This window comes from Varanus komodoensis, unplaced genomic scaffold (assembly GCF_004798865.1).
Source record: "Varanus komodoensis strain SLA01 unplaced genomic scaffold, ASM479886v1 scaffold34_1, whole genome shotgun sequence".
NCBI classification, from domain to species: Eukaryota; Metazoa; Chordata; class Lepidosauria; order Squamata; family Varanidae; genus Varanus; species Varanus komodoensis.
The window spans coordinates 4,454,513-4,468,547 of record NW_025335854.1 but is presented as its reverse complement, the minus strand read 5'-3'; the positions used below and the strand labels follow the sequence as shown (position 1 = coordinate 4,468,547).

General features: G+C 45.7%; 1 protein-coding gene across 1 annotated transcript in view; it reads left to right on the top strand.

Annotated features, from left to right (window-relative positions):
• Window positions 1-14,035, top strand: part of HMCN1 (hemicentin 1) — a 229,012-nt gene that overhangs the window by 190,026 nt on the left and 24,951 nt on the right. The window contains exons 80-92 of the mRNA XM_044439180.1: window positions 512-646; window positions 1,170-1,439; window positions 3,192-3,382; window positions 4,770-4,983; window positions 6,179-6,313; window positions 6,662-6,852; window positions 7,560-7,641; window positions 8,240-8,509; window positions 9,032-9,202; window positions 10,171-10,341; window positions 10,779-10,949; window positions 12,263-12,433; window positions 13,472-13,642. Of these exons, the coding sequence (XP_044295115.1) occupies window positions 512-646; window positions 1,170-1,439; window positions 3,192-3,382; window positions 4,770-4,983; window positions 6,179-6,313; window positions 6,662-6,852; window positions 7,560-7,641; window positions 8,240-8,509; window positions 9,032-9,202; window positions 10,171-10,341; window positions 10,779-10,949; window positions 12,263-12,433; window positions 13,472-13,642 (2,343 nt within the window). The remainder of the gene's footprint in view (window positions 1-511; window positions 647-1,169; window positions 1,440-3,191; window positions 3,383-4,769; window positions 4,984-6,178; window positions 6,314-6,661; window positions 6,853-7,559; window positions 7,642-8,239; window positions 8,510-9,031; window positions 9,203-10,170; window positions 10,342-10,778; window positions 10,950-12,262; window positions 12,434-13,471; window positions 13,643-14,035) is intronic.

Sequence of the window (14,035 nt, the reverse complement as noted above, 5' to 3'; positions counted from 1 at the left end):
CGGCTGTGCCGGCGCATGTTTTGAGTGACGGAGCTGCAGCAGAGGGGTGCAAGAGCCACGTGCGGCTCTGGAGCCATGGGTTGTTGACCCCTGAACTAGGCCTAAGAGATGACTGTTTCATCTTTTTCTTGAAAATTCAAAGATGAATTTAGATGACGATGGAATGGAGCATTTGTTTGATGCTTCCAGTTATTCTATATTGTTTTGCTAATAAGGAAGTTTTCAACCTTGGGATTATGTTGATAGAGATATTTTAAATTTAAATAATAAATGTTTAATGAATCCATTTGCTTGCTCCACATTTCCAAAGCACATATGCAATTATTTCCTTTTATCTTTTTGCATCTTTGAAAGTATCTGAAAATGGACTTTTCAGCCTTTTCATTTACAAACAAAAAGTTGCTCAGTGCTTTCAACCATTCTTCCTATGATTTGTCTAGGATGTAAACTGGACTTGCTTAATTTCTCTTTAACTGTGTCATGTTTAACACATCTTGTGAATGTATTCTAGGGAATAGTTATACAATTCTTCCCAACGGAAGTTTGCAGATTTTAAAAGCTACCTCTGAAGATGCTGGGACTTATCTCTGTGTTGCTCAGAATCCAGCAGGCACTGCTGTGGGAAAGATCAAACTAAAAATTCAAGGTAAGCTTTGTATGCAAACTGCACATTTGTTAATGAAAGGCTTTGCCCAGCATGTTAACCTCTCTGAGAATTTTATCTGCACATTGCAGGTAAAATTCTCATGCCTGACAAATGATCAGGCCCAATGGGGGTTTGTGTCTCCAGCCTCTTCCTCTTCCTTCCCCCAAGACCTCTTGCAGCATCCCAGGGGAGAAAAATGGGATGACGGAGGCTGAAAGTTGGCACTTTGGGCAGCTGTCACTTTCCTACCAATGCCAGTGGCATGCATGAGCCATCATTAGAACCCTGCCAGGGAAATGCAAAGAAATAGTAGTGCAGTTCCTTTGATGAGTCTTCCTTTCCCCCCTTGTGCATGAGAAACAAGCAATGGGATGAAAAGAGAGGGACCTGGTCCATGGAGAAACCAAGTTCACCGTGTCCACAAGATGGAGGGATCCTATGGATGAAAAAGCCTGGGAGCCATACGGTGTGTTGCTCCCTTGCTATCTGGCTTTGCAGAGTCGATTCATGAATTATCTTTCAGTCCCTCCAGCCATCAAATCTCATCCTGAAGAATATGTGGTGGTGGTGGATAAGCCTGTGACTCTGCCATGTGAAGCCGAAGGCTATCCAGCCCCTGAAATTGCATGGCATAAAGACAGGCAGAAGGTTCCAGAGTCTGTGAGGCAACGAATTCTCAGCACGGGGGCTTTGCAGATCGCATTCACTCAGCCTGCCGATACGGGGAGTTACATGTGCACTGCCACTAACGCGGCTGGATCCAGCAGCTCCAGCATGGAACTCACTGTGCTTGGTAAGTCAGATTAGAAATGGAGACCAAGTTCATCATGCTGGACACCAGAATGGTGGCTAAGTCAGTTTGTTGTTTCTCCAGATGTTTTATTTCTTACTTTTGTTTCAATCATGCAATCATAGGGTGTTCTGTGCTATTAACATGGATAGCACTTCTAGTCATTATTTAACTAATGCTGATTATGTAGAGGGTCCATCGGTCAGAGCCATCTGGTGGCTGCCTAGCCACAGAGCTTGGGTGTGGAGAGCTTCCAGCCTGAACTTCTGCTTGTGCAGCTTTGGAGGTGAGAGAGGCCGAAAAGAAACACAAACACAGCAAGAAAATGATGGGAACATAATGCAGTGACACAGGGGCAGAACCCACCAGGACAGCCCCACAGCATGGAGTTGGGCAACAATGTTGTGATGATCTGTCCATGCCCCAGTATTGCAGCAGGTGTGTGGTGGCAACACAGAAGAATGCAGTGGCCCAGAGTTAGGAAAACAAGGTGGAAGCTCAATCCCTGCCAGTGGAAAATAGTGGGGAATGGGACTTGCTCTCCTTTAGTATGTTTGGATCTAAAGAACTCACATCTCAGGAAGAAAAACGGAGATGCTCCCAGGACGAACTCATGGATGGGCTTCCTAATGACTTGACCGTAGCACAGACTGGAAGTATGAGCTCCAGTTTCTCCCTGTGCCCCAGCCTTGACACCCAATCAGAGATGACAAGTTCTTTCATGCTGGGAACCAATCAGACAGTAGAAAGGTGGGGAGGATTCCCAACCAGGTATAGCTGAGCCACTGTATGGACCAATACCTTGGCCTCCACATGGCCCCATCAGCTTCCCCAAGGGTGCTGCATGGGACCAAGGCCACTATCTGGAGCATCTATCTGGCTGGGTAGGTGGTCTTGCTGGAGTGCCCTGCACCATCTCTCTGTTATCCCTCCCCCTCCCGAGTGAACAGTTCACAATCCCAGTGGCAGCAAGCATCTCACTGTACAATGGGGAAGGAGCAGTGGGAGACATTCAATACCATTTGGACATACATTCTAAAAGGAACATGGACAGCATAGAGAGTAGAGGCCTGGAGTATGGTCTGAAGGCACATAAGATATCCTCCATGTTAAAGCTAAGCAGGTCTGGCGCTGGCCTGAGCATGGAGGGGAGACAACTTTGGAACTGAATGTAGCTGCCTTGAGTTCCACAATGGGAGAAAGGTGGGATATTGATATAATAAATAGTGGTACATTCAGTGCTGTGGGTCCTTTGACCAAACTGAGCACAACAGAGATAGACTATGTCTAAGGCTTATATTCTGACAGCACTCTTTGACCATAATAGTTGCATACATAGTGGGGAAATTCTGTAGTTTCAGCTCTGGTTATCATTGCAGGCCCATGTTCTAGAAGCTTAAAGAGACCAAGAAACCATATTGGGGGCGAGGAGTTCAATTTCCCATATTAATTCAAAATGATCTTCCGGTCTAAAATATTTCATGAAACCCTTCATTCTAGTTCCAATATTTGCAAATTTAAATTTCTCCCCTCCTACGCACGTGCCATTTCCACTTTCATCTGTAAAATGCATTTGTCCTGCTTCTGATGGTTCTCCATGTCCTCAAGTTCTCTCTTGATCACTAGCATTTCCACACTCCTGTAATTATCATTACTGGTACACACACACACACACACACAACACTCAGTGTCTATCTTTCTTGAAACCTAAGAGCATTAAGTATGTTCTTTCTTTCTTTTGTCATCCTCACACAGTCCCACCAAAGATACACAGTTCAGAGGACCATCACACAGTACTGGAACATTCAGAAATAGTTCTGTCATGTGTTGCGGATGGAATTCCACCACCATCCATAATTTGGAAGAAAGATAGAGTTCTTTTAGCGAGCGCAATGGGGACAGACATGACTGCGCCATGCAGAGATCTTATTATAGACCGTGCTGTGGTAGGTACCAACGCTCATGACAGGGAAGGGAATGATTGGCCCTTTTCCTTTTCATCCTAGGCTTAGTTCTTTCAATATGCAGAGAGGGGCCTGGCTCCTCAGGTCTGCTCAGATGGTTCCATCCAATTCTGAGGACGGGGAGGGGACAGAGGAGCAAAGGGGTGGAAGGCTTGGCAGTTTCAGGGTTACCTAGTGAAGATGCTCAGGCAGAACGTGAGAACCAGACTGCCTCAGGAAACAAGGGGGACTTTGGAACTGGAAGGGGAGCTGAAGCAGGGGGAGTTCCTTGACCCTGTCAGGAGACAACAGGTGAAGGGGGCGGACCAGTTCTGAAGTGTCTGGCAATCCCACCCTTCAGCTTGCAATCAGGAGGAGCCACCATGAGGGTGGAGTCAGGAGCTTTTCTGAAAGGAAGGGAAGGATGGAGGTGGGATCAGTTTGGATTCAGTTCCTCACTTGGGCAAATGCTTCTCCCACATCTCAAAGAGAAAGCTACTCTGATTTAGACTGTTAGGAGAAGAACGTCTCTTCCAAGGGTTTGTTTGAGTCTGCTCAAGGGGGAAAGAGGATGGACACCTACTCATGATAGAATATTTCCAGTTGGGAACCTCTTTGGAAAGACTACACCAAGCAGTTTGTTTAGGGGGATTCCTAGGATGGTCTGGTTTCCTTGTCCTAAGGATATGGACTGTGAGGGTTGCGCGTCGGGAAGGAGGGATACATTGCAAGCCAGAGGAGTGTGAGGAGAGACAGAGCAAGGCTAGAGGTAGGGGTAGGGAGAAACACTAAGATAAAAGGATTATGCAGGCTGAAAAGAAAAGAAGAAAAAGAAACAAGGTAAGGGCTAGGAAGGGAGAGAAGATGCTAGGGAAAGAGGTGGGAGAAGGACAGCAAGGAAGTAGATTAGTGAGGAGAAAGCCTGGAAATGGTGACAAAGAAAGAGAGCAAAGAGAAAAGGTCCATGTGAGCAGAAGTTTGACGGGTCCAGAAACGGGTCCTTCCTCCCTGGCCTCCTTGTGCAAGGCTCCGATTGAAAATTAAATATTGAAGTCAGCTCTGTGGGAAGGGTTAAAAATCCCTGTGGGGGCCATGGCACCTTCAGGCACCCCATTGGAGTGCCCTGGATAGACAGCCGGCAAAGCCAACGTCTCAGAAAACTGGCTCTGCTTCTGTCGGAATCCCAAGCCATGAAGCAAGTTCAGCCTAGTGGTGGAGAGGGAGGAATGTACGCCGGCAACTTACCCCAGGCACTTCCAGGTTTAGTTCTGACCCAGCCACCCAGTGGAGAGTCTTGCAGTGTATTCAACCTGTGGCAGGAGACTCCCAAGTGCAAAGAGCTGGAAGAGATTTTTCTTTTGGCCAAAATGGTATTTTTCCCTTTCTGCAGCCTGAGGATTCTGGCAGCTACACCTGTCTTGCCAGCAATGTTGCTGGTGAAGATTCCCACACTGTTAACCTAACAGTCCATGTGCTCCCCACCTTTGTCGAACTCCCTGGAGATGTGGCTTTAAACAAAGGAGAACGGCTTCAGCTCACCTGTAAAGCAACTGGCGTCCCTGTACCAAAAATCACCTGGACTTTTAACAATAATATTATCCCAGGTGGGTTAACCCAGGAGAGGACAGCACGATGATATATCATGAAAGGAGATACCTAAAATGCAGATTGGATTTTAGCTATTTGGATTATGGACACTGAATGTATGCATCTGGGAATGATGCCACATATAAAGCAGCGTTCTGTTATAAGATGGTAAGGTGATGATGATCAGCTTTTATTGGTGATGGAGTGTGCGACAGTTTGAGCTACCAAATTAGCAACACCATGACCACCTTTGCAAGACCAAATTGGAAAATGACATGGTAGAAAGAGCAAAGCAAAGCAAAGCAAAGCAAAGCAAAGCAAAGCAAAGCAAAGCATGGGTCATTTCATCTAAGGACCAGAACCTATGCAGACAATTCTGCATTTGAAATCCACAAGTGGGGCTATTACTCATTTGGTTCCACAGGGAGCACCCACTGCTGGCACAACAGAGTTGGAATACTTCCCTCAGAAAGCCTCAAAATGAACAAAAACAGTAGTTGTTGCACTGGGACAGGACACTGGACCTCCCTTATCAGAGCTTATAAGTTTTTTCTGCTCATTTCCAGGTTCTAATTGTTTAATCCCTGTTGCGCAAGGGGTGGGATTGGCATCCCCTCCTTGTGCAGTGGTCTGCTTGGGTAATGCCAAGTTATTTCATAAGAGGCAAAAATAAACACAGGATATCACAAATTATGCCTGGATGTGTTCTAGCCTCGTTCTCGTTAAGATAAGTGCTCGTCGATGTTTAAATGCCCCTATTTGGTGGAAGAACACCCAATATAGGGGAGATTAATATTCTTGTGTGTCTCCTGCATTTTGCATTGACTAATAAAAGCAAAACTTGGCCCTTATTTGTAATGCAAACATAGTAGCATTTTGATCATTTTTAAACATATTTTAGTGGTTTGAGTGTAATGCCTCTAGCAGAATACATTTCTATGAACAAGGGCCTTGGATTGGGAGTTTTATACACTCTTGCAATGGAATTCAGTAATTTGGTTCTAGTATTTTGCAATCAGCAAAATGCTCCACCACCCAAGATGAACTGCAAGTAGAATGGGGAACAGAAAGAATGTATAATTATCTCCACCAATATTTCCGTTAGGATATGGGATACTGGGCGTCCAAATCAACATGTGTAAAATGTCTGCTTCATTTAGTCTTATCAAAGTTGTTTTAATTTTTGTTGGTTTGTCCCTGTTTTTCTGCCAGCACAATATGATGATGTGAATGGACTTAGCAAACTTGTTATTGAAAGAGTATCCAGAGAAGACTCAGGCACCTATGTGTGCATAGCAAAGAACCTAGTTGGTTCCATCAAAGCTCTTGGATTTGTGTATGTTAAAGGTACGCATTGCTGTTAAGTTTGGAAATAATTTCATCAGCTCCTGATTTCCCACTGAATCTAATTTCAGTATGACAGCTGGTAAAGGATCGAAATAGAAATAGACTACATATTATTGCTAGAAAACAATGTCTGTTTCCTATCAACAGGTAAGCAAGACACCTCTTATTTGGTGAATTGTTAAAACTGAATTTACACAACTGAATTTGGTTTTGCCAAATTTCAGGTTCCAACATCTGCACTTGCTATTTTGAATTCATGTTGTGCTCCCCATAGGTTCACTTCAGTTTTCATTCTATTTCAGTTGCTGTTTCATTTATAGATAGTTGCTTAATTTGTTTTCTCCCCAGAGCCTCCGGTCTTCATGGGAGATTATCATTCCAGTTGGATTGAGCCCCTGGGTGGCAATGCTATTCTTAACTGTGAAGTCAGAGGCGACCCACCTCCAACTATCAAGTGGAGCAAAAAAGGAGTTGACATCCAGATCAGCAACCGGATTAGACAACTGGGCAATGGATCCCTTGCTATCTATGGCACTGTAGTGAGTCACGACGCAGTTTGGTACTGGTGAAAGGAAGGAATGAACTATGCAGAATTTATCAATCATATTTATACCCCCACCCTTCCTCCAAGAAGATCAGGCGGTCCCAATTAAGACTACTCCATTTATCTACATCTTAACTCAAGAGGTTAAGAGTGAAACATAGACTAATCTTAATAACTGACATAAAAGCTTCTTTCAATATATTACATATATTTGTAAGATCAGAGCCAGAATTAGTCATACTTAATGTATCCATTTATTTATTTCCTGGAATTTTCCCCCACCCCATCAGCCATAAGGCTCTGTAATGTAGACAGACTGAAATCCATAGTTAGTTAGTTAAGTCCCATGGAGTTTGGTGGGTCAACTTCAAAAAGGAGCTAATTTGGAACTAGCCTGCAGTGTATTTTTATTTGCATGTAATTACACACTAGTCTATTATTCCCTGGAAAGAGAATTCCCAAGCATTGCCACGCTGCTGTTCTCTTGTTTCCTTTCTAACTTTTCAGGCTAAATTGTAGCTATTGATAGCCACCACAGCATTACAAACATTTCTGCCACCTTCGCTAGATTGCAATGAATCGCTTCTTGTTCCTATACAGATACTGGGCTATTTCTACACCTCCACCAGGTTTAATACACTGTTAACTGGCAGATAATACTGGATGGTTTGCTTGCCTAAGACAATGTCTATTTCTTTTTAGAATGAAGATGCAGCAGAATACACATGTGTAGCCACCAATGACGCTGGTGTGGTTGAACATCATGTTACCCTAGCTTTACACAGTACGCAAAAATATATATTCATACTGTAAACTTGCAGGTCTAAATGGAAGAATTACTACATGGTACACTGCTACATGGGCAGTTTTCAGTGGAAACTGAGGTTCAATGTTCAATTCATTCTCTCTCTCTGTCAATTCCATGGTTTATTCTCTCAGCAGTGAGGTCAGTCTAACTGAGAAGTTATGACCTACCAACAGCCGCTTAGTGAGCTTCGTAGCTGAGTTCCAAATAAAATGCTTTCCACCTTGATTCTGCTTTCAGCCCCCCATTCCCTCCATCATAAGCTACTCCACCCATGGAGAATAAATATCCCCTGAGGTAGGAGACCATGGTATTAGGACTTGGGAGATCCGAATTCTAGTTTCTACTCAGCCATAAACTTCACTGGATGACTTTAAGCCATTCATAGACTCTCAACCCAACTGACCTCACAGAATTATTCTTAGCATAAAAATGCAAAAGGTGATGAAAATTCTGTAGCTATGTTGGGTTCCTTGCAGGCAAAAAAGGTGGGATGTAACTATAATCAAGGAATGTAAATAAGAGCACAATAGTAAATAACAAAGCCAGGTAATAGGGAATATTCTGTGTATTTTAGGCGCTCCTGTTATCACAACTGAGCCAGTCGAAACAATTGTGGATGCCGGGACTACAGCAGTGCTGAACTGCCTTGCAGAGGGAGAACCTCCCCCATCCATTGAATGGTCTCGCCAAGGCTGGCCTCTCCTTGGTGAGGACCGAATGACCATTCTGACAAATGGTTCCTTGCGCATCCTGGCTGCACGCAAAGAGGATACTTCAGAATATGAATGTGTGGCCAGGAACCTCCTGGGCTCCGTACTTGTCAAAGTGCCCCTCATTGTCCAAGGTGAGTGTTACCCTCTCCCTTCTGCTCTCAGGGGACCTCTTTGCATTTGAAAAGCTAGTGTGTTTCAGCAAAGAATTGCTATCCTCTTTTCTTTCCCTCTATCTTTTCTATCCATGTGCTGGGCCATGAGAAGACAGTTAATGTAAAATGGCTACTCTGCCAGTAGAGATGAAAGTAATGAGAACGGCAGAGGCTCCTGTGAGCTCAGCATCACCAACTGCAGAAGAAGTGGCCAACTGCACTTCTTCCCACTTCACTGCTTTGATTTTTCCTTCTTCCAGTCAACCTCCATGGAGTGGGGGGGGGGGCAAACATTTGCAGTATGTCTTCATTGAATGGTATTGGAGCATTCCAAGGTTCCCAAAGCAGAGATGTGGTGGAATTACCTCCTCTTGGGTGCATGTGAGACAGGGGAGGTGTCTTCCCGTTGGGCACTTCCCGTTGGGCACCCTTTTAACACAAAACACTGCCCGGCAGTGAGAGGAATATTGACTAAATGTAATTCAATTGTTCCACTCCCAGTACATGGTGGCTTTTCTGAATGGCTTGCCTGGCAGCCATGCAGTGTGACCTGTGGCCAAGGTGTTCAAAAGAGGGTCCGTCAGTGTAACAACCCTTTCCCTGCCAATGGCGGCCGGCGCTGCACCGAGCCTGATCATGAAAAACGCGGCTGTCAGAACAAGCTATGTCCAGGTGACTTGTCACTCTGCATGGTGGTGGTGGTGGTGGTGGTGGTGGTGGTGGTGGTGATGGTAGTGGTGGTGGTGATGGTGGTGATTAACTATTATTTCTATACAACCCAATAGCTGAAGCTCTCTGGGTGGCTCAAAAAACACAAAAGGTATGAGAAAAACACAAATTAAATAAAACATAGTATAAAATTCCAATGTGCAAATTTAAAACAGCTAAACATTCCAATGTACCAAAATGTAAAACAGTTTAACATCTAAAACATTTATATTAAAAAACAGATTTAAGTAAAACAGCTAACATAACCTATCATACACCATTCAATGCTTTGAAATACCTGGGAATACGGGAGGGGGGGCAGTTTTAATCTGATGCCCAGAAGAAGACAATGTTGGTGCCAGGTGGGCTTCAGCAGGGAGACCATTCTGCAATTGGGGGGACACTACTGACCCCCCCCCCCGCTGCCTCTTTCTGGCCCTCCCTTGGAGGTGGCAGTTGGAGGAAGGCTCCTGATGAAGATTATAGCATCCAGGTAGACCGAGGTTGGGAAGGGCATTCTATCAGGTATTGAGGCCCCAAGCCCATGCTTACATTGTCTATAAGGAACTCAGAAATTACTTTCATCATGTAAGTTCTATATAAAGGGAACTTATTCTTACAGTAATCAAATGCCGATGTACATTTTACCTGTTCATAGATAGGTCATGTATTATGTTCCCAAATGGAATTACTTGGAATCCCATTTGTGTTGATGAAACCTGCTTCCAAATTAGCATGCTTATCAGCCTTGATAACATTGTATTCTTTGCACTTTAACAAAAAGAAGTTCTGGGGAAATTCTGAAAAATGGGCATTTTTGTCATTTATTGGTGGTCCAGTTTCAGCTGATCCCACTGTGCCCCTGATGAGGTTTTGCTAATATGCATCAGCCTGTATGCTCAAGAGTCACACATAATATCTATTCTGTTTAGTGGATGGCCAGTGGTCAGAATGGGGGTCTTGGGAAGAATGCTCTAGAACCTGTGGGCAAGGCAACAAGACAAGAACCAGAGCCTGCAGCCACCCTCCAGCTCAACATGGTGGAAAGCCCTGTGACGGCCATGCTGTGGAGGCAAGCATCTGCAACATGAGGCCATGTCCAGGTGAGAGGAATGGAGGGCTGTTAGGTGGGACACAGGAAGTCTCCTTTCTTCTCTAGAGGGCTGCTTTGCCATCTCTTTGAGATGCAGCTTGGCTACTTGCTGGCTCTGCCTTTCCTCCATCCTATACCCCTGAAAGGCCTCTTTGAAAGGTCTCAGGGCCTTCATAAATGGTGTGAGCTGAGCTACAGTGGCTGGAGGAAGACTCTGTTGCAGCTTTGCTCACACACATGGCACCTAAACCTGACTGAAGTGATTTGCCCTTCCTCCCTCATTAACGGGGTCGATGCGAAGTGGAAGAGAACTGGCCTAGGGAGGAAAAGATGAGAGCGATCCAACATGCAAGCACCCTTCCACTTGTGCAAACATTGGCTCCAACCCAGTGCTCAGTTTCTGTGTTAAGAAAGCTTCCCATTGGGTGGTGCCCATTTGTCTTCCAGTGAATGGTGCCTGGGGGTCGTGGCTCCCATGGGGACCTTGCAGTGCGACTTGTGGCAAAGGGACTCACAGCAGGTCAAGGCTATGCAGTAACCCCCCTCCTTCATTTGATGGATCCTCCTGTGAAGGACCAGAGGCGCAGGTGCAGGTCTGCGGTGACAGAGACTGCCCTGGTAAGTTGCTTAGTTCTGTTCCTAAGGTGTGGGTTTTTAAGCATTCAGACTATGATCTCATCAAAATGGAAATGCTTATTTTAAGGTCAAGGAACTCTGGAAAGAAGAGGGGAATGAAGCCAAGGTAAATTGGGGTTGTGTTTGGGGGAGACCATAGTTATCCTGAAATAAGTGACTGAAATTAAGAGAGAGCAAATATTTCAGAAGAGGACTTTTAGATCTGAATAGCTCCAGAACTAAGCTAAAGAGTTATTCAGGTCTGCACTTTAAAAAACGTGATCATGGATTCTATTCAAGCCAGTCATTCATGTAGTCAGGACTCCTTTATGACCCATAAAACATTTCTTTGAACATTTCTGACCCATTTCCGGCTAGTTATATTTCCATACTAAAATAGCCAAAGCTCTCTGGGCAGTTTGCAGTCATTAAAACCACAAAATAAAGCACAATGAAGGCTAATGTGAAAAGTTTAAGCTAGAATAAAATCAGAGTAAAACCCAGAAGAAAAGCTTGCAGCTGTAAAAAGCTCTAACAACACAATAACACATTTTAAAAAATGGATGGACTGAAAGGTCTGGGGCAATGAAAAGATTTTCATCTGGTAACAAAAAGAGCATGAGAGAGATGTTTGACAAGTCTCTCTGGGGAAGGCGATTCCAGGGTGATGTAATCGAAAAGGTCCTTCTCTTAGAAGTTAGCCACTTCAGCTTTGGTGGGGGCATCAGGAGAGGACCTCTGAAGATGATCTAAAGGGGTCCAGGCAATCATATGAAGCAGGAGCTGCGGTAGTTGTTGTTATGGGCCAGCAAGGCATGTCCAACTAATGGTCACCCTATGAACAAAAGACCTCCAGGATGTTCTGTCCATGACAGCCCTGCTCAGCTCTTGTAAATTCCAGTTTGTGGCTTCTTTTATGGAGTCCAGCCACCTCATGTTCAGTTCTCATTTTCTTCTTCTGCCTTTGATTTTCTTTAACATGCAGCAGCATATGGGAAAGGGGTACAGAAAGGGCCACTGAATCCTTGCGGCTCTCCTCTGTTTGTTTTGTCAGCATCCCCTTCCAGCACACTTGCTAGAGCAAACCACTGAAGGGGATGGGAGGTAAGGTTAAGGGAGTGATTGCGGTGTATCCTTCCTTTCTGTGAAAGAGAGAGACACACACCCCTGTTACCCCATGTGGATGAAGGTCCTCCTCTCTCTCTTGCATTGTCCTTGGAAACTTTTGTGGTTCTTGTGGAAAGTGTCCAGAACATGGGATTGGAGTTGTAATTGACAGCATGTAAACTTTCAATCTGTCTTTCATCTTCGAACAGTGAATGGAAAGTGGACTTCCTGGTCCAGCTGGAGTGTCTGCACTATGTCTTGTGGAGGTGGCACACGCCAGAGAACGAGAGATTGCTCAGACCCACCGCCACAATACGGTGGCGACAAATGTGAAGGGGATGATGTGCAGGTTGACTTTTGTAATGACAGCCCTTGTCCCAGTAAGTGCCTTGGGCTTTAGAACTATGGGGCAACCTGGAGCTTATTACAAAAAACTTTTATCCTTCCCAGAGTGCAGATCAGATCAGCTGATTTCCTTTGGATAACTAGAATGCTAGAGAAAAGAGGCAGATTTTAACATTGCTCCCCCACCCCACACCCTCAGAAGGATTTCCTTCATTTTAACTCAGGCTGGAGAACCAAGTATGTAGGGCAGGAGGAGTGGTGGAGATGATATCCAGCTCCTCGTCTACCCATCCTGCATCTTTTAGTAGGTAGACTTTTTCCCTATGGGATGCTTCAGGTGGGAGAGAAGATGGAGACACTTAGCTAACTCACATCCTGACCTCTGCCGTCTCTTCTCCTCCCCCTCTCCAAAATGTCCCCTTCTTCGAGGTTGCATTCCTGACTTCGGAGAACAGCCAAGTGCAAATGAGCAGGGAATCCCCACCCCCCACCACCCAAGATTGGGGCATTGTCTCTGACCTCAGATCTGGAAGCTGAAATATTCTATGACCCCCTCTAATCCTGCCCCCCACCCTGCCTTTTTTTCTTGGCTGGACAGACTGTTTTGCCCATCTTCCTGGGGTGCATCAGAGAAGGAAGGAAGAAAAGGCCTTGGGATAACTCCTAACCCTAACCCCATCCACCAGCCCGGTCCTTATCTCCTTCTCCAAGGTCAGGTTTCTGACCTTCAGAGCAGCTGTGGGGTGATGGCATTGCTGCCTAAGGGAGATAGCAGGACAACAAAGCCAGAATGCCTTAGAGGCGATGAGGCAGCCCCATGGATCCTGCATGACATCTCCCTTGCGGAGGAGCGAGGGAGGGGAGCTACACTGCGCACATGCAGCATTGAACGAGGCATGCGCAGTCCAGCCCCAGTGAAAAGGGCTCCCACATGAGAAGACCACCCACTGCGCCTTGCTGAGAAGCTGGAGGCCTCCGTCGGTCCACAAACGGTCCTCCGATCTGGGGGGAAATGGCTGCACGGGGTTCCCATGCCTTGAGATGCACATGAGCCAAATGGTCCCTCTCCACAGTGCATGGCAGCTGGGGCCCTTGGAGCAGCTGGGGAGCCTGCAGCCGAACTTGCAACGGCGGCCAGATGAGGAGATACCGGACCTGCGACAGCCCTCGCCCCCTCAATGGAGGGAGGGCTTGTGCCGGGGCAGATACACAGATCCAGAGGTGCCACGCAGAGTTGTGTCCTGGTAAGTGCCCTTCGTATGCTCGTGGCAACCACTTCTGTCTACCAGCAGCCATAATCTGGATTCTGTCCGAAAGAGACCTGTGTGCGTTGTCATTTCTAAAACCGAGATACTAGAAGCAGATGCCTTTAAAGCGGGGTTAAGTATCAACCCCTGGTTGGAGGGAAAGGAAATTGTAGGATGGACAACATGGGTTTAGCTCCACTCTGCACTGACTGTGTGATCAGGTACTTGGAATGGTGTCCCTCAGGAATATTCTAGGCTCTCAGCCTCCTCCAAGAATGCTAAATATTTTCCAGCTTGGCCTTAAGCAAAAGGTGGCCAGCTCACTGAGGAGGCTGATCTCTCATATCACAGGCCAAGGTGTTGTCAGACACACTTGCTTGTCAGTTACAT